Raw genomic sequence first — 26,036 nt, 5'->3', positions numbered from 1 at the left:
TGTTTCTTAGGAGCACAGGGCTTCTGCCTCCTCCTGCAGTGTATGAATATTTCAACTAAAATCTTGTCTTTGGTCTATGCTGTACAGCTAGTCCTCTGCTTTCCGTTTATTATTTACAGGTGCTATATTTTTCTGGTATAAGAAATGTATCGCTAACATATATAAAGCGAAGCAGGTGTTAGCCAGAGATAAGGGCCAGCCTACCAGTTCTGTACTCCAACGTACTCTATAAAATACATTGTGGTGACATGTGTATTCTGCCGTTTTGTAAAACAAGATGTGGTGCATCAGTATTAGTTAACTAAGACATATGGGCAGTAAATTCAACATTATTACAGTTAAATGCTCTCTGGAAAAATGTGAGAAAATAAAATCTGTTCATTTTATACATCCATGAACCCATAATGAAAAATAGAATTGTGCACAATATATGAAAATGAATAATAGATGTGACTGTCATTACCATACTCACGTTGTCTTTAAGTGCTATAGGCCTGGTAGGAATGAGCCATTCATTCCTAGATTGTGTGCATGCTATTTGTGGATGTACATGCATTATTAGTCTGCCTAAGAGAGAAATCCCACCCATCACAGTTATCCTGCTTTAAGTCTGCCTAGTGCTAGACATGATGAGTATAGGATCAAAGGGTGTAATTCCAAGTGTTGTAGACAGCACAAAGTGAGAGACGGGGAGGCGCGAGAAAGGGAAGGAACAGGAGAGGAAGAGGGAGTGAGGGAGAGATGGAAAGACTGGGAGAGTGACAGTAGGAGAGAGGGAGAGAGAGAAATCCCAGATCTATTATTTTCTGCTTCCTTACTCTTCCGTCGCTATGGTGATGGCATTAAAAACAGCCAGTAGTGGGACATGCAGACATGACTAAGCAGAGGTATAGTTCCAGATAGTTCCAAAATCTATCGGCACTTGCTTTAAGAATGCACATGATCACACGCAGAATCACCATGAACATGTCAACACTCAGAACCTCGGGCTCTGTTCATCTCACATCTAGCTGTCACGGCATCAGGAACGGCAAAATACATTGTGGGGAAACCGGCAGGGAAGCATTGCTGCCAATATGACCCGAGATGCGATCCCATCAGAAACGGGCCCGGCTGAATGTGAGGGCCAATGAAACCATTTGGTCTCCTACTATTAGGCCTGAGGAACACGTGCCGGGTTTAACCGTCTCTCCCTAAAAAACTCCGTGGTCCAGATGATAGCGGCTCCTTGTTATGCCTTCATGCCACCCACGCTTGACTGTGAAACCTCGGGCAGACACACCACCAGGGCTATTCATAGGCGAGGGCCGTGATTCTGAGAGCTTTGAAGCGCTCTCCTGTCACGGCGCCCCATGCCAACCTTGCCAACCATGCCATGGCAGGGGAACAGCAGTCAGCAGGATTACCGCAGCAGGATTGCCACTTTTCCGCTAATGGGTCGTGCTCTGCGAGCCTACCTTCTCCTGGAAGAAGAGGACAATGTGCTGTACTTCCAGCTACCCGCAGTGCCTTCTCCTGCTGTTCCAGTCTATAATTACGGAGTATGAACCTCCACCGGAGTGGCCATGGTAATGACACTCCCGGCTGCAAATAGCTCTCCTGGCTCTGCCCACTCAGGCAGTACTGGTCCCCTGTGCGTCTCCTTGTGATCATGTCAATATTTCATACTTAACTTCCTCCGTGCCTATATTAATCCTTTACACATTCATATATACAGCAACTAGATGCACACTAGATGCACTGTCTCTCATTTTCTGACCTATCATGCTGACTCATAATCTGTGAATCTGAATAAGGTGCATATACAAGGCACACATATTAATGTCATAATTTCATGATCCCCCCACGCAAGCTGTTGACTCTACTTACTCTGCTTGTGTAAATGGCACAAAGATTCACTGCATTTGTTCCAATACTAAATGTCTCTATGAAATGAAAGGAGGCACAAGAGGTATCTTTGCTAAATGCGGGGAAACACAAGAAATATGTCTTATAACGTGCAAGTCAGTCTCATTATTCTGAATGCAAAGAGATCAACATAATGTCATATGCTAATATAAGCAATGAAGAAAGACAGTGGCGATATATATAGTGCAGCCCACAAGCAATTATACAGGCATGGTTTGAATTTGGTTCTGTACTCCATCACATTGAATTTAAAATACAACAGAATATCTTCTTTATTCACATCAATACTGGGTGAATCATATTGTTGAATCAGTTGTTTTTACACAGGGCCCATAGGTAATTGGACAAATAGTATATTATTAAATAAAATTCTCATGTTTAATGAATTTGGGTTTTTTTTCTAGTCCTTTCAGAGGCTGTTTGAAGCCTGTAACCCACACCATCAGAACACTGGGTAGCTGTCCCGGTGAGGCTGTGCTGCCTTGTAAATGAATCCATTTAGACAGTCAAGATTGATAGATATAACTTTATTGATCCTAGGGGGAAGCACTACAGCAGTGGAATAGTGGGAGGTGGGATGCTGAATGCTGAGTACTGTTAGATTCAGGAACTTTTTCCCATCAGTCATGCTTTCAAGAAGGGAGTTATGAGCTGGACGGTGCTCACGTGAGGTGATTTAATGGGCCAACTGAGGATGCTCTACTGATTAGGCCCTTCAGCAAAGTGAAGTGACGTCTACTGAGTTTTGAAGGCATCTGATTGTGTCTGAGCAGTTTACGGGGCTTCTGGACACCTCACAATTCATGCAAACACTGTTGCATCATCAAGCAAGCGAGGCAGTTTTCGTCTGACAGCCAATCACGATCTCTATGCCAAACAGGGACTTTTATCATCCCACGTTCCTCACTGTGTTACTCTTGCTCCATTCAGTCACCGTTCCAGACTCTCTGTGTCCTTCTCCGCAAACCGTAGTGGAACTCCTAATGGATTGGCTCTTGTGGTAAACCCTCTGAGGTCAAGCTGGGGTATTGTTTTCTTTGTTAACACATCTATGTGTACATCCAGATGATAAAAAAGTCAATTCAAACGCACTCCATCTCAGCATATATTCTGCACTTTAATCTCAGTCATGTTTATAATTAATGTTTCAAGTCACTGTTTTATTTCAAATCCAAAGGGGTGAAATACAGAACCAAAGTCACACACAAATAATTGTTGCAGTCCAAGACCTTATATGCTTCTTGGGAGAAATACTTACATTCCACTTTGTACAGAAAGCATGTCGCAAGCTAGAGTAACAATGTTCTTGATTGACAGCAAAAGCAGAGAAGCCCACAGATACCTGGTGTGGCAGCAAATCCTGCCATCAGCAATGCACGTGTCACTTAAGCAGCCATACTGGAGGACATACCATTTTCTTAAGTCCAGTACAATCTCTTATAAACAGTAGTTATTCCACTACACACACTCCAATATGCACACATGTACACACATGCACACGCACACGCACACACACACACACACACACACACATCTACTATAAGCATACTCTGTGCAGAGGAGTGCTCCATTTCAGTTGGTCTGATTAGGCACAAACAAAACACTCCAGTGTAGCTCAGAAGTAGCAGACATCAAGCAATTATAGATCAATTGGTACAAAACCACTCAGGGCCAGTAGATTCCATAGGGATTTATTTTTTGAGCAACATGGCCTCATTACAGAGCCATTACACTCCAGACCATTGCCCCATGGACATGGTATAGCTGCATGCTTACTGAACTTACTGTGCGTTAGTGGAATCCATGCTGTACTCTTCTGAATACCTGAGAAGAGCACACACACACACACACACACACACACGCATGCAGACACACACACACACACAAACACACAGCAAAGGGTTGACAGAGGTTACAGTCTCGGATCTGTGAAGAGACTGGCAATGAGCAGGACAAGGCGTGTGGATCAAGTCGGGCCAACACTTGTACTCCAACGCGTTACACCTAAACATTCGACTGCTTTGTAACATTTCAGTGTACTGTTCTTGGTAGCAACATGCAGGCCTTGGGTTAAGAACCACAGTAAAATGGAACAGGACTGTTGGTGCACGCGTGAGCAGGACACTTTCAGCCTTGAGCCTTACAGATGCATGTACAGACACTCATGGATGTGTAAAAATGGTGGATGGCTCCTCGGCATAGACCTGGAGACGTCATGCTGGATGTTCGAGTGGAGGTGGTTCATGACAGCTGAAGCCTCATCAGAGGTTGACACACCATGCCAGCACTCGGCCGAGAGGCCAAGAAAACCAGCAGGTTGCTATCTATGGGTGCTGTACGCCGTGACTTCTTCCCTCCTTCCCTCTCTCATTCCCTTCACTTCTGCTTGACGCAGGTATAAGCGTGGAGCAAACACCCCCCCACCCCCGGGTCCCAAGCAGCTGCCCTGTAAACAGCAGCGCCTAATAACCCACCACGATTAAAAACTCCCTGGACGTGACCGCATGAATATTCCTTCTGTGAGCTGCAGTATGCACTAATGATTCCCTCCGGAGTCTCTGTGAGTGGGCTTGGTCGAGTGTTCTCCTCATGTGGAGAGAGTAAATATCCCCACTGATCTGCACCGGGCATGCAAGGAGTTAATTATACCAAACCCACAACATGGTGGATCAAAGCAGTTTCATGGATGTTACAAAACTGTTCCTGCTAAGATTACTTAAGAGGATCTGTGGCACCTAAACTTATTCGATAAGTACACAGATAGAGCCCATTCAACTTAAAAGTACAAGCTACATACATTAATTTCAGACGTGAAATAAAAGCTGAAACTGACATCCTGCACCTAAGTAATGTCTTTAGCCATTGCCCAAAAAACTGTCCTGTTTTCCTTTGATTTGACCATGTATTACTGACTCACTGTAATATTGTTAAGCAACTGAAGCTCGGTGCTGCAGCTCCACACCAGTATGTGTGGAGAGTCACCAGCAGTGGTGGATGGAGAGTGATCGCTGTCACCTCTGTCAGTACTGCTCTTCCTGTGGATCTGGTCTGAGGATATTCACAGCACAGTGGTAAGGAAACAATAACTGGTCAATCACAAACAATCAAGATAATGAAGGATTGGCACCATTCTCTTCATGATTTTAACTACCGAGCAGGAACTTCATAGGAAAGCAATGACTTCGGTCATGACCTCAGTAGAAAACAATCTGGAGGAAATATTTAATAGGCATCCGGTAGTGTTTATGAAGGATTAAAGTGATTTACTAATACTGTTTAGCGGAAAAAGTAGTCCTTATGTCATTATCCTGGGCAATCCGCAACAGGGTCAAATAACAGAGCCCATACTTTCATCGCCAATCCACTGCTTGGCAATCTGTGGTGTCAGAGGTGAAAACTCACCCCTTGAAATGAGCAGAAGAGATGTAACCCCTCTGATCTCATGCAGCTATGCTTCAGAACAATACAGTTTTGCTTCTGGAGCAAGTCATTCCATGCCTGGCAAACAGCTTATTTATCAGACCATTACAACAACTTCACTGCATGTAATTTAAAGATCTTCGAAGATGTAAAGATTTGAAGACATGAGTTTTCTTCACCACTTTGCTTCAGTAATGGCTGCAATTAAAGAACTGTTGGGCTGGAAAATAAACTTGACAATGTGAGGTTCACTTTTTTTGCTTTTGTTTGAAATTAGAAACTCCGTGATATTATTTTTAAATTCTCCTACAGAACTACACATTGAATGATATTTCAGGGTTAAACAATGTTTACTTTATCTCCTCTAGCTGAGTTCATCACTATTTAACTATGGGAAGTGCTCCAAAAATACTTCTTCAAAAACACGTCTTCTGTGCAGATACTTAGCTATATAGGCTAGGGTCTCCAAAGAACACTGCCAGTTACAGGACACTGCCAATTACTCTTTCTTCTTAATTATTCATATTGCAGAGAAAAAGACACTGATATGAAATGCAGTGGCATGCTTGAATTATCCCTCTCAGGGGCATAATGTCTAACCATCACCCAAATATATATTTGATGAAACTTCCCCCAGGTATCTTAAATCCATCATCATCTTAAATCCATCATCTCCCCCAGCTGTAAATGTCAGAGAGCAGAGTGGACACCACGGCAAGGTTCTGATTTTACATTTTGTTCAATGCCAATGGCAGAGTTCAGATTTGATGTTTACAGGGAAACATGACGGCTTTGCAAAACATGAAGTCCCACAGAACCCAAGACTGGCAGAACCATTCCCTGTTTATAATTATCTACGTTCCGAAAACAGATCCTAGGTCAGTGGTCCCCACTCCCAGACCGGAGGGACACCCAAGCTGCAGCTTTTTTTTTTTTGGTGTTTGTTTTCGCTGCTCTAACACATCTGATTCAACACACAGAGGGCACGCTGATTATCCAGTGTGTTGAATCAGGTGTGTTCGGGAAGGCAAAATATGATTCTCCGCAGCATAGGGGTCCAGGACTTGGAACGAGAGCACCTCCTAGATGAGCAGCCTTGAGATGCTTCCAGAATACCAGTCCAGGCCTCAGACATATCTACCTACTTCTCTTGTTCACCGTGTTGTGATATGGACCTGGGAGTGGGTGGATATGGATAATAGGCACAGTTAACTAACTGACCCATTGCCCCTTAAAGACTGATGCTCACAGAATTCTTTAAATATTACTGCTATGGAATCGTGGGTCCTAAAAACTGTAGTTGAATCATGTACCATCACAAACTCTTTAAGAATGCCTTAAAAGTGCCACAAAACCATTATACATGGGAAGTGTGTTGTTCATGATATTACTGAGGAACTCAGTAACAAAGTGGTGGTGCAGGAGCCCATATACAGCACTCGCACATATTTTCATAATCGTGTGGTTGGACCACCTCTAATTAGGCTAAAAGCTACTTACAAGCTATACAGCCAAGAAAGTGACAGAGACCAACTATGAAACAAGCTCCTAAATCTATATGTTCTGACCACAAAAAGCACGATCATCCAATCAGGTTCAAGAGGTTCTATAGTAGAGAACATGATGGCCGGATACAGACAAAACATGCCTGTATGTATGTCTGTGTGTGTGTGTGTGTGTGTGTGTGTGTGTGTGTGTGTGTGTGTGTGTGCGCGCACGTGTATGTGCGTGTCATTGTGTTGTGGGCAGGAAGTCAAAATGTGCATGCAAGGCTGAGCACATTTATGGAAAATAAATCTCAAGTCACACAGCGCTCTATTGTGATGTCATTGAGTGCTTTTTCTATTTTCCTCCATCACTCTCTCAGTTTTACAGATACTTTTCTAAATGAAGTGGCAGCAAGGCCTCCTTTTCAGAAACCCAACTGATGTTTATAATGTTTTCTCCCAACTTAGTGTGAGTCACACATTGCTTGCTGCATCCACACACTGGTGATGCCTTCGAGTCTTCCATGTGACCATGGAGGTACTCAACTCACACATCTCATAACAGCTTGTTCTAGATGAACCCCTGACTGCCACACAGCCCCCTCCCCCACCCCCTCCCCCGATGGGACCTGCATGACCTGCGGCACTCTTAGGGATATCCAGCCCTGAACTGCATGTGACACAGATGGGAGCCAAACACGTTTCCTAAGAAACGTGTTGTTCGGGTGCACTGTTAATGTCTACCTTCCTGTTGCTCTTCGGGAAACCTCAGTGCCTTTTAAAAACAATGTACTGTATTTCCAGTAATGCAGCTTCAAATTGGAGACATATCCGGAGAGAATGAATGGAAACATACACTTATTACTGAAAGTTACAATCAACAAAGCACAATTCAGTATAAACACTGATTTGCTTGTAAAGTCTTACGTGATCTAGTTTGGCATTCAAGCCAAGTGAACATAGAAATCTTGAGTATAGTTTGAATTCTCAGTAGGAAAAGGTTAACGGCCATATTACATTTTACATGGGTGTTGAAGGGATAAGCCTAGGGTTCTACAATTACAAAAAGAAGGTCAAGTTTTCTTTAAAACTAAATAATGAGTGCTATTTTCAACGTTTCACATCAAATGTCACTACGCTGCAAAGCCATAAGGTCCTGGGTGAAAGGCATCCTCTGTTTTCAGGCAGCCATGACATCCACAGATATGCCTCCAAATTGGTGACTAAGTTATAGCATAAATGTGTGAGTTTTCTAACGGTTTGTAATCATGCTCATCTGCTGTCATAACTGTGTTGGTTGACCATGTTATTCCACAGCCTGCTCTTCTTTTGCACCAAACACCTTTCACCGTTATGAAAACATCAGATTGTGCTGGGTTTTACACAGACGTGGTCCTCAGATCCCTCCTTCCCTTTCATAATGCAAAATGCGCATGAATGTACCAAAAAGCACTTCACACATGAAAATATCAATATGTCCCAATGTTAGGCTTAAAGCATAGCGACCCACATATGAAAATAGTCAAATGGGGGTCCAGAACAAGTTCTAAAGTTCTCCTCACTTTTGATCTGGCCTAACTGCTCCACAGTGAATCCATCTGTGGTGTCTTATTAGATGTAGTTCTGGATCTCTTGTGTGGAGCTCTGGAGCTCTTAGTGGTTTTGTTGCCCTCTGCCTTAACACAGCCCCACGCATCTCATCCATTGACTCCCCCACTGACACTCCTCACTGTCCCTCACCACTGACCCACCATTAACCCTTGCACTGACCCCCCAAAGACCCATCCCTCTGACTCTTATCACTGACCCCTCAATGACCCTCCCCACTGACCCTCCCCACAGATCCCCACTAATCCCTGCACTAACCCCTGTAATGACACCTCCTCACTGACCCTCAGCACAGACACCCCAATGACCCTCCTCAGTGATCCTCTCCACTGACCCCCCAAAGACCCTCCTCACTGACCATCCTCACTGACCATCCACACTGATCCTCCCCACTATCAGAGGCATTAATGACACACTCCACCAGAGTAGCACTCTAGCCCGTTCAAATAAATCTGAAGGACATAGCAGAAGGTATGCCAAACACAGAGCTGATAGTGATGCTCTGAGCGTTGCACTCATTTTTTATTTATTTATGTTTGCGATGTTTCGTCTATGACCATGTGACAAAATAATTTGGCATAAATCAGTTTCCTTACGCTCATGCCCCACCACCTACACGCCAGTTTAATGATTTTTTTTAGGATGTGAAGTGACCAGAGTTTGTGTGGAAATCTTTATTAGACTAGATTCCCACATGTGGATTGTATATCTGCCTTGTAAAAATGGCATTTTCATATCTAAAACAGAGTGATCTTTAGGAAAGTATACTGGGGTATATCAGAACTATTGAAAAGTGTCTAAAGTTTTTAATAAATGCATTTTTTAAAAGTGGTTATGTATATGTGTCCTAGCTGCCCCCCATCCCAATCTGGCCCTCTTTTTTGAAAAACAAAACATGGGCACCCTAGTTCAGATCATCCTAAATGAGAGAGACAGTATTCTGTGTAATACTCGTATTACCATTTAAAGATGACCTCTGTGTTTTGCTGGTTTTCGGAAACCCAATCCAGTTCTGTTTAGGGGGCATTTCACGTTTCAGTGTTTCTCATAGTACACTGGACACAGTACACTTTTCTTGTTGTGTTTTTGTTTGCTTTCCTACTAAGCCTGGTTTATTTATCTATTAAGAAAAAAAGGGCAGATTTACATGTAACAGTTCTTAGAAGCCTCCTGACTGGTGCTTTTCCCAGCAGCCTCAGTAGTATGGCTTCCTGTTGTTCTTCACTGTGGTCTGTGATTAGGGGAGCTGATAGCATGCACTGAGGCATTAAGCGGTATGAAGCCCTGGTAGAGCTCCTGCAGGCAAGTCACTTTAGACCAATCAGCTAGAAGTGGCCTGAGCTAGGAAGAGGCTAGGAATCTGGAGCTCTACAGACAACAGAAGCTTTAAACAGCATTCTAGAGGATTCGCAGGACAGGGAGACCTCACAATCTTACAATGCCACACTGCAATTAAATAATTCCTCGACTGTCTTGGATTAAACATAGCCTAAAGCTCCTGAATAATGACAGTTAAGCACAGATAAATGCTTTCAGTCTAAAAGAACCTACTAAAGCATCTGAGTAGTTGCACAGAGTGCATGGAGAAAAGCCCTTGTGGCAGGTGAAACTATTGACAGCTAGTGTTATATTCAAAAAATGCAGAAGCAAGGTACCTGCCAACAATGTGCAAGCGAGTCTGTCCCTAGCAGACCGAGTGGAGGATACTATGGCAGAACATTCACCACTCACATAAATTGGGCTCCATACAGTAAATGTAGAGTACGTCGCTTTTAATAATCTGTGGCCATACAGTTCAGTGTACATACTAAGACACAAAGTATATCAGATCATCCTGAGAGTAAACTTGATTTCAGAGGCTAGGAATCTGGATGTGTCTAGATATAAGTGCATTTTCCTCACTCCTCCAGGGGTCCTACCATCTTGCTGTTAGGGACTACCAGTAAAATCCAAAACTGGGTTCTACACTGAATGTTAATGAGGTGTCAGGTACATCTTATTACAGCAAACAACAACCCTCCCCCTTCCGTACCTCTGTGCCAAACCCCAAAGACATACCTAAATACTGTCACAGTCCTAACAAGCTGCCTAAGACCTCTTTTACTCACTCATTCACCTTGTAAATAAGACATTCACTTTAGACTCTTACTTGTATTTCAGCCCTTCCAAGAGAATATGTCTCATTTAGAAACTCCTGCTGAGTACATAACTCCAAACAGTATCATTAATTTTGCATTGGAAATACAGCCAAAAGTGAGATAGATAGTTGAATGAATCATCTTGTGCATCCTAGGACCTAACAAATGATTATATGCTCTTTGGATTTCTCCCCCACTGAAGGTGAGTGCCACTGAAATCCTGTGAACTACTGCCCCATCTGCAGTGTTGCTGGAGGGTCCAGGCGAATAGGATTGTTCAGTACTTTGCTGTGAGGAATGTGACCGAGTATAAGGAAAAGTGTGTGTGTGTGTGTGTGTGTGTGTGTGTGTGTGTGTGTGTGTGTGTGTATGTATGTGTATGTATGTGTGTGTGTGTGTGTGTGTGTGTGTGTATATATATATATATATATATATATATATATATATATATATAGAGAGAGAGAGAGAGAGAGAGAGAGAGAGAGAGAGAGAGAGAGAGAGAGAGAGAGAGTTTATATGAAAAAGTAGAACGTTAAATCAACGTCCATTGCATGGGGTTCTAAAGTTCCAAGAATGTAGATGAGTTCTTTAACTTTCCTAATTTCATTGCTACCATAGTAACATCTGGCAATACAAACAGATATGTCATTAATGCATGGTCCATATGTATTAAAATGCCTTGCCACTGAAAAAGACAAATCCTTAATTCTGATGGTCCAAAGGTGTTCAACAAACCAACGAGCAAGCCTTCCCTTGGTTTCTCCAATATAAAGCTGATTACATTTTTACAAGTAATACAGTATACAACTCCTGCATGAGGAGGAATCGGTGATTACAAGTGAACCTTTTGTACCAGTTATTTTAGTGACTGGGTTAATATATTTACATGTAGCACATCTAGAGTGGTTGCAGGCTACAGTACCACAGCCAATGTTTGAATGGTCATTTATATCTTGATGAGCATGTCTTTTAAGTTTTTCTCTCATCTGTAGGAGATTAGTGGAGGATCCTTAAAAAGGGCTGCATCATCTTGGAGCATTCTGAAGTGTTTAAGTATAATATCAGCTACTGTTTTATTTATAGAATGATAAGTCAGCATCAAGGGAACTCTTGTAGTATTAACAGCAGATTGTTTATAGGTCAGTGCATCTACTCTCTGAACAGGTAAAACACGAGCATCTACGACTTCCTCAGGAAACCTCCAGTTTCAGTTTTCAGTTTTGGGTTTTCCAGTAAACTATCGAAGCAAACACCCACATGCCACAGCAATTTGTCATGTTTTCAAATATCACTTCAGGTGTCTTAAGACAGGCTATAAGCAGGCAAGATAAAGAAGCACACAGAGGTGAAAGTACTGCTGTATGAATCCAGCACAGCGAGAGTGAGAAGCCAAGAATGATCAGCTGGGGCAGTAATGGTTATCAAGCTTATCAAATGTTACATTGCATAGCCAATTAACATATTATGTACAGCATGTAAAAGAATATATAAAATTACTCTTCTGATAGAGTAGTTCAAAAAATAGGACATATGATTGCCCCCTGGTGACTTTGGGTAGAGATGCTTTCAGAGATTACAAAACCATGACCAAATAGTGCAATAACTGCGAATGAAATGTGATATGCAATGGGAAATTAAGTTGATAAAATTAGTTATTTATCAATCACAAAGTGATTATTGATGGTGAGTTCTGTGACAGGCAAAGACTAAAGTGTCCTTTCTCTCTAGGGAAACAATTTAATAGTCTGCAAGCATCTTATTTGACTGCCAAATAAGAAATCAGACCCGAAGAGCTTTTTTTTTTTTACATATACGTCATAACTTTAAAGCTACATTATTACATTATTCATTAGGTTTTCTCCTGTAATGTAAACGGGGGATACTTGAGAAAAGAAATATAGACTTTTCCAATCAAATTCGAAACTGGTGCAGTGCACTTGTATTGAAAATGCCGCAGCACCTTTTTTGGAATAATACGTTCAACGTTCGTCTTTGAAACACAGAATTTAACCATTGTTGACTGCTGTCAAAATATTTCAGTAGACATGATATTCCGATACACCTTTGTTTTCGCCCTTAGATTATCTTGCAGAATATAGTCAAAAATGCACACCACAAACGCATCGATAAAATCATAAAAAGTCGTTCTAGTCACGGCAACGTATTTAATTAAATCGATTTACTGACAGCTTGTGCATGCGCTTTGTATATGCGATAAAATTTTAATAACGAACGCGAAAGGCTGATTTTAGTGATGTTAAATTAATAAACGAAACCCTCGAGTATGGACTTAAGGCAAGGCTATACAATCAGGTGCATGTCGTGAGCTGAGGGAGCCTGGCGCGCATTGGAGGATGCTGCAGCTAGTCCTCCAACACATGCTGGTTGAAACGGGACTGCGGTACCTTTGGCCAGCATCGCTCCCAATTGAACCCATCGCTTGGACTGGCATCGCCGAATTAAGCCAAGTCTGGTCTGTGGATTTCCTCGTCTCTGTCTTCACGTCAGGGTCGATTTCGGACGGTGATTCTGTCCGCTTGGCACCTGCCATTCCCCCGGTGTCCAAGTTGTCGCCAGCTGAGAAATAGCGGGGTTGCAATCCAACCTGTCAACGCGCACGCATGGTACACTTGCTACCATGAGCAACACATAAGGAGTGAACACATTTGCGGCAAGAGCAATGCTTATTTCTCGCTCCTTTATTGAGTCATGAAGCCCAGCGCGACTGGGGGAGGTGAAAAGACCATGGGTTGATACTGAAGCGGTTGTTGTGTTAGCGCTCCATTTGGTCTGTGCAAGGCGCTTACTGCGCAAGACCCGATCCTGAGGGAAGCTTCAGAACCATTTGTTCTGAATTTTTAATTAATTCAATTTTAAAATTTGGCTTGTCCTCTTCTTTTGTCATGCGTAATAAATTAGAACATTATATTCATCAATACACGCAGCAAAGTCTGTATTAGAATGTCATTTTACAAACTGCACTATAAAGGTGTCGTGAGCAAAGCCAACTTTTATTACATTAATTTTAATCTCTAACTCTGATATCCTGCATCTTTGGGCAAATGGTTAAGGGTCTGCGACAACTCCCAACAACCTGACAAGTTCTTATCTTGTAAAACAGACACCTGGGTGAGCATTTGTTTGCACCAGTGGCGTATTCACTAAAAGCAGTTACAAAATTAAGAGCTGTTTTTTTTTCCAGCCAATTAAATTATGAGCAAACAATACTGTTTTGTCTTAGACACTACATCTGCAGAAAAAGTACACAATAATAATACACTACCAATGAAGGAAAATACATAGAATGTATTTTAAAGTGTACTTTATCTGCAGGTGTATATGCTTGATATTAATACTTAAAAAGTATTGGCTATGTTTAAAACATGATAAATGCATCGGGGGATGATCATTTATAGTACTGTTCACATTAGACATCAGTTAATTAGCTCAGCCAGTACATGAGACAGTGGCTCCGAGATCAAACTCAGAGTAGCTAGCTGAGGGCTTCATGTGAGTCAGCACAAGAAACTGATCGTGTTACTGCAACAATTACTTATACTTCTTGTATACAAGAATTAAGCCTCAAACATATTTCTCATGTGGTTTAATAGTATTGTAGCACAGTACATGCTAAGCCTAAAGGCTCTCCACCTCAGGTGTGAAATCCATTTTGTGTAACTGTAATCATATTATGGGTTAAGAAGCGGCGGAAAGGTCTTTTCTCCAAAGATGAAACAAAACCTGGGATTATGGAGTGGCCTCCTGATTAGTGATTGGGGCAACAGTCCGGACTGGGTGTCTGCTGCACCCCCACAAACACAGGTCACATAGGATACTAGCAGCCCACATTTTGCTATCGATCTCTGTTAGGCTAATCAAAGGGTGATAATGAGAGTCCATGTCCTAGCAATTCATCATACAAGTTTTAAGCATTATATATTATTATAATATAGTCAGTGGGGATTCTCATTCAATCTAAGATGAAGATTTAAACTAAGTAGGTCTAAATAATTTTTACGAACATCACAGAACGATAAAGAAGTCTTCTACTGTGAAATGTGGGGTTTATTTATTTATTTTATACGATTATGATGTTTATTTAGTTATTTTATATGTTAACAGAAAAAAAATACTTGCACCAACAAACCTATATAAAGAATACAGGTCACTGGAGAATAAACCAGTTGTAATTTGTTGTACAGTTAAGATATGCTTGAAAATCATTCAAAAGATGTGCATCTTCAAATGTTTCTGTAGCCTACTTGAGAGTAAGCAAGGATGTAAACAGTATCAATGATACAGTCAATATCTCCTGTGAATGTAGTTGTTACGTAACCGACAACGTGAACAGACCTCTGATCCAGTAGAAAGACTACACAGTGACCCCTAGTGGCAGATACGATATTTACGCCTAAGGATAAAACCCGCTTGCAAAGCCCCCTTATGATATCCGTCAAAAAGAACATTTGTATTTTTGCTGTGATTAGAAAACAATGGTCTAAGGAAAGACATCTGTGCTCCTTGTAATCCGTAGTCAGTATGAAAATGACATCAGCATTAATGACTGTATGAAATAATATAAGGCAAAATAAAAATAATTACAATGAACAATTTAGGAAGAATTTGCAGTGTGCATATAATCATAACATTTGCAAATAGCATCTATCTATCTATCTATCTATCTATCTATCTATCTATCTATCTATCTATCTATCTATCTATCTATCTATCTATATTAAAAATACTTTGATTATACATATATATATATATATATATATATATATATATATATATATATATATATATATATATATATATATATATATATATATATATATATATATATATATATATATATAAAACTAATCTAAGCATTTCTAATGTCACATGAACCTGAATAAGCTTAACTCCAACCGTGCGCTGCATGCTATACTAATAAAGTCTATATCAGCACCACACCAGAAACCTAAAGAGAAGGGCAGAAACACCCCAAGCTCAGCATCTCTCACATCTGCTCGTAAGTGGACAGGCTCGTAGGAAAGCGTGAGAACGCCCTTGCCTCGTTCAGGAGTCACGCTTCACTTCTCCACTGAAAACGGCAGATGGAAGTGGAGAGCCGCGGAAGCGCGCTGCTGTCGCTCCGCATTAGAACAGTCTCGCGGCACCGAGCGCAGCCAGCCGCATCGCCGGCCGCCACTGCCTTTTGAGGCACGCGCTGCTGAGGCCGGCAGCAAAGGCTCCGGTGAGACGCGACGATTCGCCTGTCATGCGCTCGCGCGCCATTCTTTCGTGGCCGTCTCAGGCTGTGCGCAAACCTTCAGTGTAAAGAGCTTTGCTGCTTCCGAATGTAAGCGAGCACTGCGTCTGATTTGAAATTCCCAGTGGGGGTTAAGTCAATTTGGGACCACTGGGTCCAGTTTTCCAAACTCATCATCATCGTATTAAGATCGTCTTGAGAGAGAGGGAGAGCGAGAGAGAGTGTGTGTGTTCAGTGTAATGCTTCCTCTACCACCAAGATGACCTTTGTTTTACAAAGCCTTTGGAAAACCCTTCCCTGATCTTTTCTGATTTGCATTCTACTCTGGGAGTACCCAAGCAACTTCTAAAACTGGAGTCCATAATAACCTACCTATCCTACTACCTACCTACCTTACATAAGCACCTGCCCTTGAGATTAAGCCTTAAAACTGCTACAGAAATCACCATGCATTATTATTCATGATTAGTATGCAAATGAAAAGTCAAGGAAACAGTGTATCCTTTTATTGGGACTACAGGGAATGCATGTAATGCATACGGCACTTGACACTCAAGTAAAGAGTGATTTAAATATTTAACAGGCTGATGCCAGAACCCTTGTCAGAACCTTTCAAGCCTTAGATATAATGCCTAAATAAATCTCACTCTTTACAGCATGCCTAGCAACACCGAAACCCTTACAAAACATCAAACAGCAGGGGACAGCACCGTCACTGAGTGGGTCTATGGCCCAACTGCCCACGCATGCTAAGAGTCACTGCAAACACTGGCTACTTGATTAGGGTAAAATAACCGGATGCAATTTTTTTTGCTTAACCTAATATGCAGGATGGCTATAAAGCAAGAAGACTGGCCAACACAAACTACAAACATTTATTTTTTTTCCCTTATGGGGGGGGGGGGGGGGGGGTGGTCAATGTTACAATTTACTTAAAAGAAGCAAATTGGTGCAATTATCACCTAGTAAAAATCATCTGTGCCAATGGCTTGGTCACTTATTCGTTGACAGAAATCTTCCCTCACTGCAACCAAAGTCACAGCAAAGATTTGATCAGGCCCCCAAAACAAAGTCACTGATCCAGGTTGTTTTTTAAAGAAACTATGATGCACACGCTGAAGCAGAGCAAAAAAACAGTGGTGTGATTGCAGCTAATTATTTTGCATGGAATCGCTTGGCTCGGAATTGTCAAGCAATTATCATGAGGGCCCTAAAATTTCCGCATGATGTTTCCGCTAAAAGAAGTTTTTGTTTTCCATGGTTATGAGGCGAGGGATTGGGGAGTGGATCTGTATGCTGATGATCTGGACTGTCCCTTGTGCATAAATGGATCTGAAATTCGATTATTTAAAAAGGAATTATAATTCTCTGTTTTTAGCATTCTCATGATGATGTACAGTACACAAGTTCTCAACTTTGGTGGGGGCTTTGCTGTAATTTTATACATTCTGCACCTTCTGATTAACCTGTTGTAGTGCTTTAAGAGAATTACACCTGAAATAAACTGCTTATATACAGACTGATACGGTATTAAATGTGGGTGTTCAAAAGAAAATCATGTAAATGCAGTTCCACAAAAAATCTAGGCAAATGTAAATTATATGTAAATGCTTTTGGACCAAACACATCAGCCAATTACTTCTAATAGCCCCTGATGCATTCAGCCACAAACACTTACAAGTATTACAAACACCATTTAGGGCAAAGTGGGAGAGTCTTCATAAGATTTCCTTTGATACTGTTCAGTCTAATTAGAGAACTGAATCGCCACCTGCACTCCTCTGCTCTCTCCCATCTAACCCCGAGACACCATTTTTTCACACTGTGCCGAGCACTGTGACGCATTTACACACACACACACACACACACACACACACACACACACACACACACACACACACACACACACACACAATATCTCTCTCTGCCTTCATTAAGCAGCTTATTACACCCGACAGCAGGGACTTCAACAATGTCAGCTAATTTAATTGTCAAGGCAGGGCTTGATTCACAATGCTCAAAGGCTGATTTGCAAAGAAATTTCTTGTGGAGTAAGTTGTCAAGTCATACATGTCATCAAAAGTATAACATTAAAAGGCACCATTCAAATAAACTTAACCCTATTGCACAAAACCCAAAACATGCTGCTGAAGGTTTTAAAGGGGTAAGATTACATTCTTTACATTCCATTTCATTACAGCAAGTTAAAGTGAGACAGTTCTAAGCCAGCTGTGGTGAAAAGGGCATATCCAAGCATATCCAAACCTTGGTCAGTTTTAAAATCTTCCGACACTGCCCAAAGATAATTAAGACTGGTCTGAGGTAAGACAGCCTGGGATGGATCCTGGGAAGAGCTGGGATCAGCACCGATGGATTCATTTAAATCCATGTTACACAATCTTGCCATAGCCAGTGCGTCTGCAGCAGATGGATTTTCTTTCATTTTTCCTTTTTTTTGCTCTGACAGCAGGCATCTCCACTCACCCACTCACTGTACAGTACATCAGTGACTAATCTGGCCTTTAGTCTAGACTGCAGTGGATGACGAGCGGCCGAAAGTGCCCCAGCACAGTGAACAGACCACTCAGCCCCCATCAGCAATCACATGCATTCAGACAGGCTCATTAAACACCTCCCGGCTCAGGCAGGCAAGAGAGGAGATCTAAATGCCTCCCGGTTCACGCAAGCAGGAGATGAGATCTAAATGCCTCCCGGTTCACGGAGGCAGGAGATGAGATCGAAACACCTCTCAACTCACGCATGCAGGAGATGAGACCTAAACAGCTCTCAGCTCATGCATGTAGGAGATGAGACCTAAACACCTCTCAGCTCATGCATGCAGGAGATGAGATCGAAACACCTCTCAGTTCACGCGTGCAGGAGATCTAAACACCTCATGACATGCGTACATTTGTATAACAGGAGCGAACAAATATGGCCATGATTAAGAATGTGACTTTCACCGGTCATAACTCTGAAAAAGGTTCACTGCTTTCAGGGACAAGTGACTCTAGACAAATGCAAGCACAGATAACGAGAACAAACACCAGGAGCGAGCCTTAAAAATGACAAGACTGACATGATTATCCAATTGATTTTTCTGCTTCTTTGAGGCTATGGCATGGTTCAAGCACACAGAGCACAGTCCTGCTGCTCGCAGTATTCTATTAGGGTCATGTTCGAATGTGCAGGAGAATGTGCAGGAGGGCTGGGTGCAGCAATCTATCTAGTGTCTCCACACAATCACATATGTTCTCCACCACCATCAGCCATTAATTCACATAGTTGGCGCTTCTGCAGCTTCTGGGTTCAGTTATTGGATTCTTTATATTTTCAGTTTCTCCAAAGTATAAAATTTTAATATGCCATATTTGAGCTATTTTATTATTAAAATTGTTTTACAATTTCCTATAAGTATTTCATAAGTGTGACACGCACAAAACACACTCCTTTGATAAGTAAACTAATTATTTCAGTCTGGTAACTCTAACCTTACTGTAAACTGTAACTCATAACCGTTAACGTTAACCTTATTAAGACAGAATGGCCCAAATACAAACAAAATCCATTTAGCTTTTGTCTTTGCCATGGAATTTCTGCCATAAGTCTGGTGGGTTTCAAATCTTGTGCACAGGTTAAATATGAATACTTTTATGGTAAAAAGAGATTTACAGGATTTGGTGGAATAATGTCCCACTGACTTTTAAATAATGTATAAACCTCAAAAAGCTACTCATGTAATGGATTGTGTTTCATGAGCAATTTCCCCTTTCCACTCATCAGCTGTGTGGCTCTCCAACTCCCACACACAAACACACACACACACACACACACACACACACACATAAACACACATACCTACACATACGTTCACATGCAGACACACACACACACACACACACAGAGCACAGAGCACAGAGGCACACACAAACACACACACACACACACACACACACACACACACACACACATAAACACACATACCTACACATACGTTCACATGCAGACACACACACACACACACAGAGCACAGAGCACAGAGGCACACACAAACACACAAACCTTATATAAATGGAGTGAGAACAAGAGAGAGCAAGATATCGCAAGAGAGACAGAAAGACCTCGAACTTCATGTCCTTGGAGATAATCACAGTGCACAAACTGCACTGACACCACAGCCCCCCCCCCCCCCCCCCCCGTGAATACATAAAGTCAGGCATCTCTCACCTCTTTAACTCTCACACATACACACACACACACACACACACACACACACAAACACACCCTTTGGCATAATGGCAGTAACATTTGGAGATTCCCTCTCTGTACACCCACTCAAAGCAGAGAAAGATGGAGCCTCTAAACTCTGCACTCCAAAAACTTTAAAAAATGACTCATGTGATCTTCATAAAATAGATCGAATGAGAATAAAAGAACTATTAAGTATCAGCCTAGTTCAAACGTCCATTCAAATTATATTCAGCTCATATCTAATTTAGTTTCCACTTTTGTGTGATTATGGGTATTAGTGCAAAATAAGCACACATATCATCACATGAATATTTCTGATGTTAGGAACCTGACTGAGGAAGGTCTTAGTCAAATATTACCATTACAATCGTTAAATATCTCTTCATAAACTAAGAAAATAATGACCAACCTTAATCACACCACCTAATGAACTATTGATGTCTGCATACACACAACTAGTCCTTTCCTGACTGGTAGTCTGTTCAACTCCACCCCAGTACTTCCCCCTTGATATCATATGTGTGTTGTTACCTATGTCGTCACAACCTATGTCGCATCTGGTCTTTGTCATTGCCTGTCTTGCTTGTGGTTTATTAGAAATACCTAGTTATGTTCCTGATTCCTTGATTTTCCCCATTCAGTGTTCCTGATTATGCCTGATGAGACCTCACCAACCCATTTTCTGTTTTAGTGTATGTATCTGCATACTATAACTTTGCATTTGTCCAACCTGTTTGTTTTGACCCTGTTTCTTGGTAAAGCAAGTCCACCCTTACATCCAGCCTCCTCTTGCTTACACACACACACACACACACACACACACACACACACACACACACACACAGGCATTTATGCATCATTATACAAACATAATTTTGTTCACTCTGACTCCACATTCCTCAAGGCGATTACTCTAAAAATGTTCTTGCATGTCATATTCCAGTGAATTTGCAACATGAGTGTACAGCAATTTTACATTTAATTTGAGATCTCCCTTCGCCTCTCTCAGATAGATTCCTGCCTGTGCACAGATTTAAAGTGGCCCATATCTCTAGAGAGAAAACCTAACCTTCACTTTCTAGGCCATATCAGCCAGACTAAGACAGAGCACCTTATTTATGCGCCATAGCGGATATAACCATAGGTTCCATTTAAAATCTGCTAACTGAAACATCCTCTTCTTGAATGCGGCCACGTGACATACACAGTAGTGGAGGATCCGTGCTATTTCTACCCACCTTCAACCACACTGATTTAGTGGTAAGGAGAAGGACTCATAAATACCTTAACAACGTACACTCTATATAAGCCCATATTTGACAGTGAAGCATATATTGTGGGTAACTGTGGCACTGGTTGATTATGGAGGCACCGACATAAGCTTCTGTGTTTGAATGTTTTGTCCTTACCAGCATGAAATCTCAAGTAGTTTAATATTTGTTCTCAGTTCACATAGTTGTTTAGTATGAAGGCAAATACCCAACTAACAGAGCGACTTGGTGTGGATGTTAAAATTCGATCTAAAGCAGGAATATTCTGATATTGTAAATTTTTATAAAATTGTAGTTTTATATTGTAAGAAGGATAATAACAGCGGTACTGAAACAGAAAAAAGGAACATCATTATATGTTACAATAGTCAAAGATTCCCCAGCTTATATTTCCAAGGGATTTCAAAGCTATGTGACAGCAACCATCTAAATTTACATTAACGAAGGCATTTGTAATCCAATTTAAAGTTTATGAAAGTCGAGAGGTGACAGAGCTTTCAGAGCAAAACACAGCAAATCCCTTTCATAGCAAGCCCCAAATGTTAGTTGGAATTCATTGTTTTTCGAAGTAATCCTATGCAACAGCTATGAGGCATTTAACTAAAAAAGAAAAGGAGGCTTTAGTTCCTCCAGCACTGACAGAATGCTATGGCCTTGAATCCAGCACAAAGAATTGAGTCATTTAGGAAAGTCACTAGCGGTACATATGAATGCTATTCTATTCAGCTTTACTGCCTTTCAACCTCTTCCGCCTGCACCCTCCCTCTCTAACACAAACACACATTTCAGTACCAGGGCAGGAGACAGCTCCCTCAGTCTGCACGATGGTCATGTCACACACTGTGGGAAGCATTGCCGCTATTAGGAATGCAGGCACTAAAATCGCATTAAAAGACAGATTCCATTTAACTTCATAAGACCCCAAGTTCTCGTATGAGGACACTGGAATCTGGAAATATATAGTGGAAATATATAGTGAAAATAAACCACTATATGTGTGTAAGGACATTGCTTTTGGCACAAACTACTTCCTGTTTGGAGAAGTTCCTTTATTTCGTTAGTAATCAGATCCACAAGAGCCCATTTTCCAGATCTTCAGAGAACATTGCTTTTGTTGTAAACAGTGGCTTAAGTACCCCCTCAATTTTGATACCTTTTTTCATGTCCTATGATGAAAACTTTAAGGGAGCCTTTTGTGATTCTTGTACTCAGCATGTTTGGATGAGTGGCACCACCAACAAGTTTGACAAAGCCAAAAAATATAACAAAAAGCTTACAAGTGTGTCACAAGTAGTGTCATCCTAAAGAGAAGTAGTGTTATGTGCAGAAGACATCTGTCAGCTATGTGACAGTATGAAGTTTTCTAGGCATGCTTGAACCATGAAACGCTGACTTCAGCAAAATCCCCGAGCAGAACAGGAAAGCCTTACACCTCTTTACCTGTCATCATTCTGGAACGACTGATCTCCCAGCAGTAGGTCTCGGAAGCGGTAGCGCGGGGGTAAGGGTGGCACCTCGGAGTCCACGTCAGCCATCCTCAGTGCTGAGCTGTCCAGTATAACCCCACTGTTCTTCTGGGCCGTCTCCACAGATAGCCTGAGGGGGTCAAACCGTGCGGAAAACAGACGAATATGCATGAGCACTCTTCGCAATTCTAGAGCCTCAGCTTTTGGGGCGCATTCACAGGCAGGAGAGACCAATCAGAAATTGTGCACAAACAGCATGAACATTGGGTCTCTGCGTTCCAGCTCAACAATGGGTAATGGCTGACAGTGACATATATGAGGCACGGCATTCACACCAAACCGGCTACTCATCCATGTTCCCTGCCATTGTGTTGTGTGACAGCTTCATTAAGGAAGGTATTGGAAAAGCGCACACTCAGAAATGCATTCACTAAAGCACAGATGTCGACATGGGATCTATAAACAGTTGGATGAAATAGCCATGCCTCTGCTTCCATGAACAATAGAACATGGAGAAAAACGGTCAGGATATGGAGGGAAAAAAAACATCACACCGGCGCAAGCATAAGATACTTGAGCGTACCTGTCACCAGGAGTGGAGGAGCGACGTGGTGGGATCATGCTCACCTCTGGGCCACAGTGGGAAGAAAGCAGAATGGTTAGCATTAGCATCAGCGTGCCTTTCTACGAAAATACAGTTCATGCAGGTTAACCGCTACGTTTGTGAATGAATAATGTCGTGTTTTGATGTAAGATTGGAGCAGCGATTCATCAAGGACCTGGCTTCTCATGTGGCTGCTCAAGGTATCAGGTCACAAGTCCATTTTCATCCCTCAAGTGGAACTGTGTTGGAAGAGCAGTGGGTGACATGTCCTAATCTCCTTATTCAAATAGAAACCTGGGTGTCTCCTGCAAGTACACCCATGTGGGATGTCTGGTTCTTTCTTGTACGGTGTTTCTTTAGAAACACTTTTAAGGACCACCTGTCTGTCTGATAATCATAGGTCTTTTCTTAAAGCCTGTTTAATCGGCCATTTACAGGAAACTAACCTAAACCATACTTTAAGCCCAAAAAGCTGAAATCTGGAAGCCAGACTGCCATGTTGCCATGTTATTTTGCCACGCCGTGACACTGTAGCTGACCTGTGTAATCTAAAATGTTCTCATCATGTTCTCTGATAAGTCTCCTCAGGTGTGTGAATGTGTATGAACTGCACAGAGCTATGAATCAGGGAGGAGTTAATGGCAAAGGAGTCGAAAAAGTGCAGTGTGTTGCTGAGAGCACTGCATGGATTGTTTTTGCTCTGAAGCTAGACACAGACAATGGCAAGAAAAAAAGGCATGTGAATGAAGAGTCATCCATAAAGGAAATCTGCGAACAACACCGACATGAAGGAGGAAACGTGAACATGTGCCATGAATGTAGAAAGTCTGACATAGCACATACATCACATAGCATGACATTTGCATGTCAACAAAATAAACATATTTTTGAACTTTAAACCAGTAATTATTTTGCAATGTCCCTTAGTAATTAAAAAGAATGGAGAAATTGTGAGGGAAATCTTTAGAATGAAATAAAAAAGTAGAGTTAAGTCCAAAATCATATAATCAAAATTAAATTCTGATCTCATAATCGTTTCCTGGAAATCCCTAATGCCCCCAGTGCTAAACAAATATGATCCAATATTCATAATGAGCTGACAGTCCATTCATAGACGATTTCGTCTTCTAAATCTATAACGTGCACAATCTGTTGTTATACACGGACACATAATGAAAATATTATACTTTTGTCTATTAACAAACCCTGATTAAATTTTTAAAATATTTTTACCATTGTATAGTCTATTAAACGAAAATTCAAAAGATACACTTGATAGATATATACTTAAATGAGCGTTATTTTACGCTGTTATGCTATGACTTTTAAATGGGCAAATACATTTAACTGTTTAACATTTCTAATATTTCTTTACAATTGACACGTTGTCTTGTTTACCGTAAAATAAATACTGCCCCTGCTACTCTACTGATGTGCAAGCATATGATGCCCTACCTGGCTGTGACTGAGTGCGCGGTCCCATCATTGTAAAGAAGCGTCCTGCTGGCGAACCAAGCGCCACTCATCTTTCACATACGCTCGCGGCCAAGCAGTCCGCCGAGGACTTTGGTGGTAACGTCCTCTTGGTAGCTCCGTATTCCATGAACAGTTGCATTAAAGGGCTGGGTTGCCCAGGCTGGAGACCCTAGAGAAGCCAACCGCTTGGTGTAATATGTTCAGCATCTTTTTTATTTTTCTCCAAGCTATGAGTGTACTGTGCATCCAGAATACGATTGCACGCCGCTATTAATTAAGAACATTAAAATATATGTTTTTGCTTAATTTTATTTAATCTGGAAGAAGTGCGCGTTTTGAAAATTATCACGAGCGTGTAATACCTCAAGTGTTGTCGAAGATATGTCATTCTTTAGAAAAAAACGCGCGTCTGTAACATAAAATGAAATGACTGTGACGGCGCAAAACAAGATGGTCTTTTAGCGTTGTCTCTGCGCTGTCACCTCTGTATGAGTGAGGTAGAGCCCAGTCCTCGTCCTCGAAGCCCGGAGCTCTCACTCAAACCCTAGAGCGCCATCTCCTGGATCACCTTAAGACGTTCAGTACCTTGCGCCTGACCTTACAGAAAGCGTGGGCTCAATGGTGCTCCAGAAATCCTATCAATAAGAAATCCTTAAAGGTTAGAATTTAATTTTAAAATTCTACTGTATCTCTGATGCATTTTCAGGATCTTTCAAAAGTGCATGCAACTTGAACCTTAAAGAAGCTTTGTCTGAGTTCAGTTACACCTCCCTTGTAACGCAGGAGGAGAATTGCTATCATTTCCCATTTGGGTCATTCAAGAGTCATTAAGCACCATTCGAAGGTAACATAATCTTCTCTATTTGTACACAATGGCTGACTCTCAAAACGTTCCTGCGAGGCCTATTCACTCAAACTCTACTCTGTAATGTGCCTTTTAAAATTCTTGTTAACTGCATGACTGGCAAATACATGAAACAATGGCAGATGGCTTAGTCTTGGAAAGCATCCATGTAATGTTCACCTCTCAGATACACCCATTCAGATAAGACAGACAGAACGGTGTCACACCATGTCAATATGCAACAACATTTATTTTCCACAAGAAAAAAAATATATATACAAGATGGTCATAAGACAGCGACAAATC

General features: G+C 41.5%; 1 protein-coding gene across 18 annotated transcripts in view; it reads right to left on the bottom strand.

Moving 5' to 3' along the window:
• Positions 1–25,337, bottom strand: part of kcnt1b (potassium sodium-activated channel subfamily T member 1b) — a 49,066-nt gene extending 23,729 nt beyond the window's left edge. For 14 of the 18 annotated variants that reach the window (XM_081714004.1, XM_081714009.1, XM_081714005.1 and 11 more), the window contains exons 1-3: positions 24,866–25,337; positions 23,390–23,435; positions 22,781–22,936 (exon numbers count right to left, since the gene is read on the bottom strand). In XM_081714004.1, coding sequence (XP_081570130.1) covers positions 22,781–22,936; positions 23,390–23,435; positions 24,866–24,896 — 233 coding nt within the window. In that variant the 5' untranslated portion in view covers positions 24,897–25,337. Of the gene's footprint in view, positions 1–3,693; positions 3,733–12,966; positions 13,335–22,780; positions 22,937–23,389; positions 23,436–24,865 lie in introns of those variants that run through there. The other 4 variants (XM_081714008.1, XM_035530196.2, XM_081714013.1 and 1 more) reach the window with 3 other exon arrangements.
• Positions 25,338–26,036: the final 699 nt, after the last annotated feature.

This window comes from Electrophorus electricus, chromosome 5, assembly GCF_041902795.1.
Source record: "Electrophorus electricus isolate QZ-2024a chromosome 5, ASM4190279v1, whole genome shotgun sequence".
In the NCBI taxonomy this organism is placed as follows: Eukaryota; Metazoa; Chordata; class Actinopteri; order Gymnotiformes; family Gymnotidae; genus Electrophorus; species Electrophorus electricus.
Note: the sequence above shows the minus strand (reverse complement) of the source record. Positions and strands in the feature narration are given on the sequence as shown.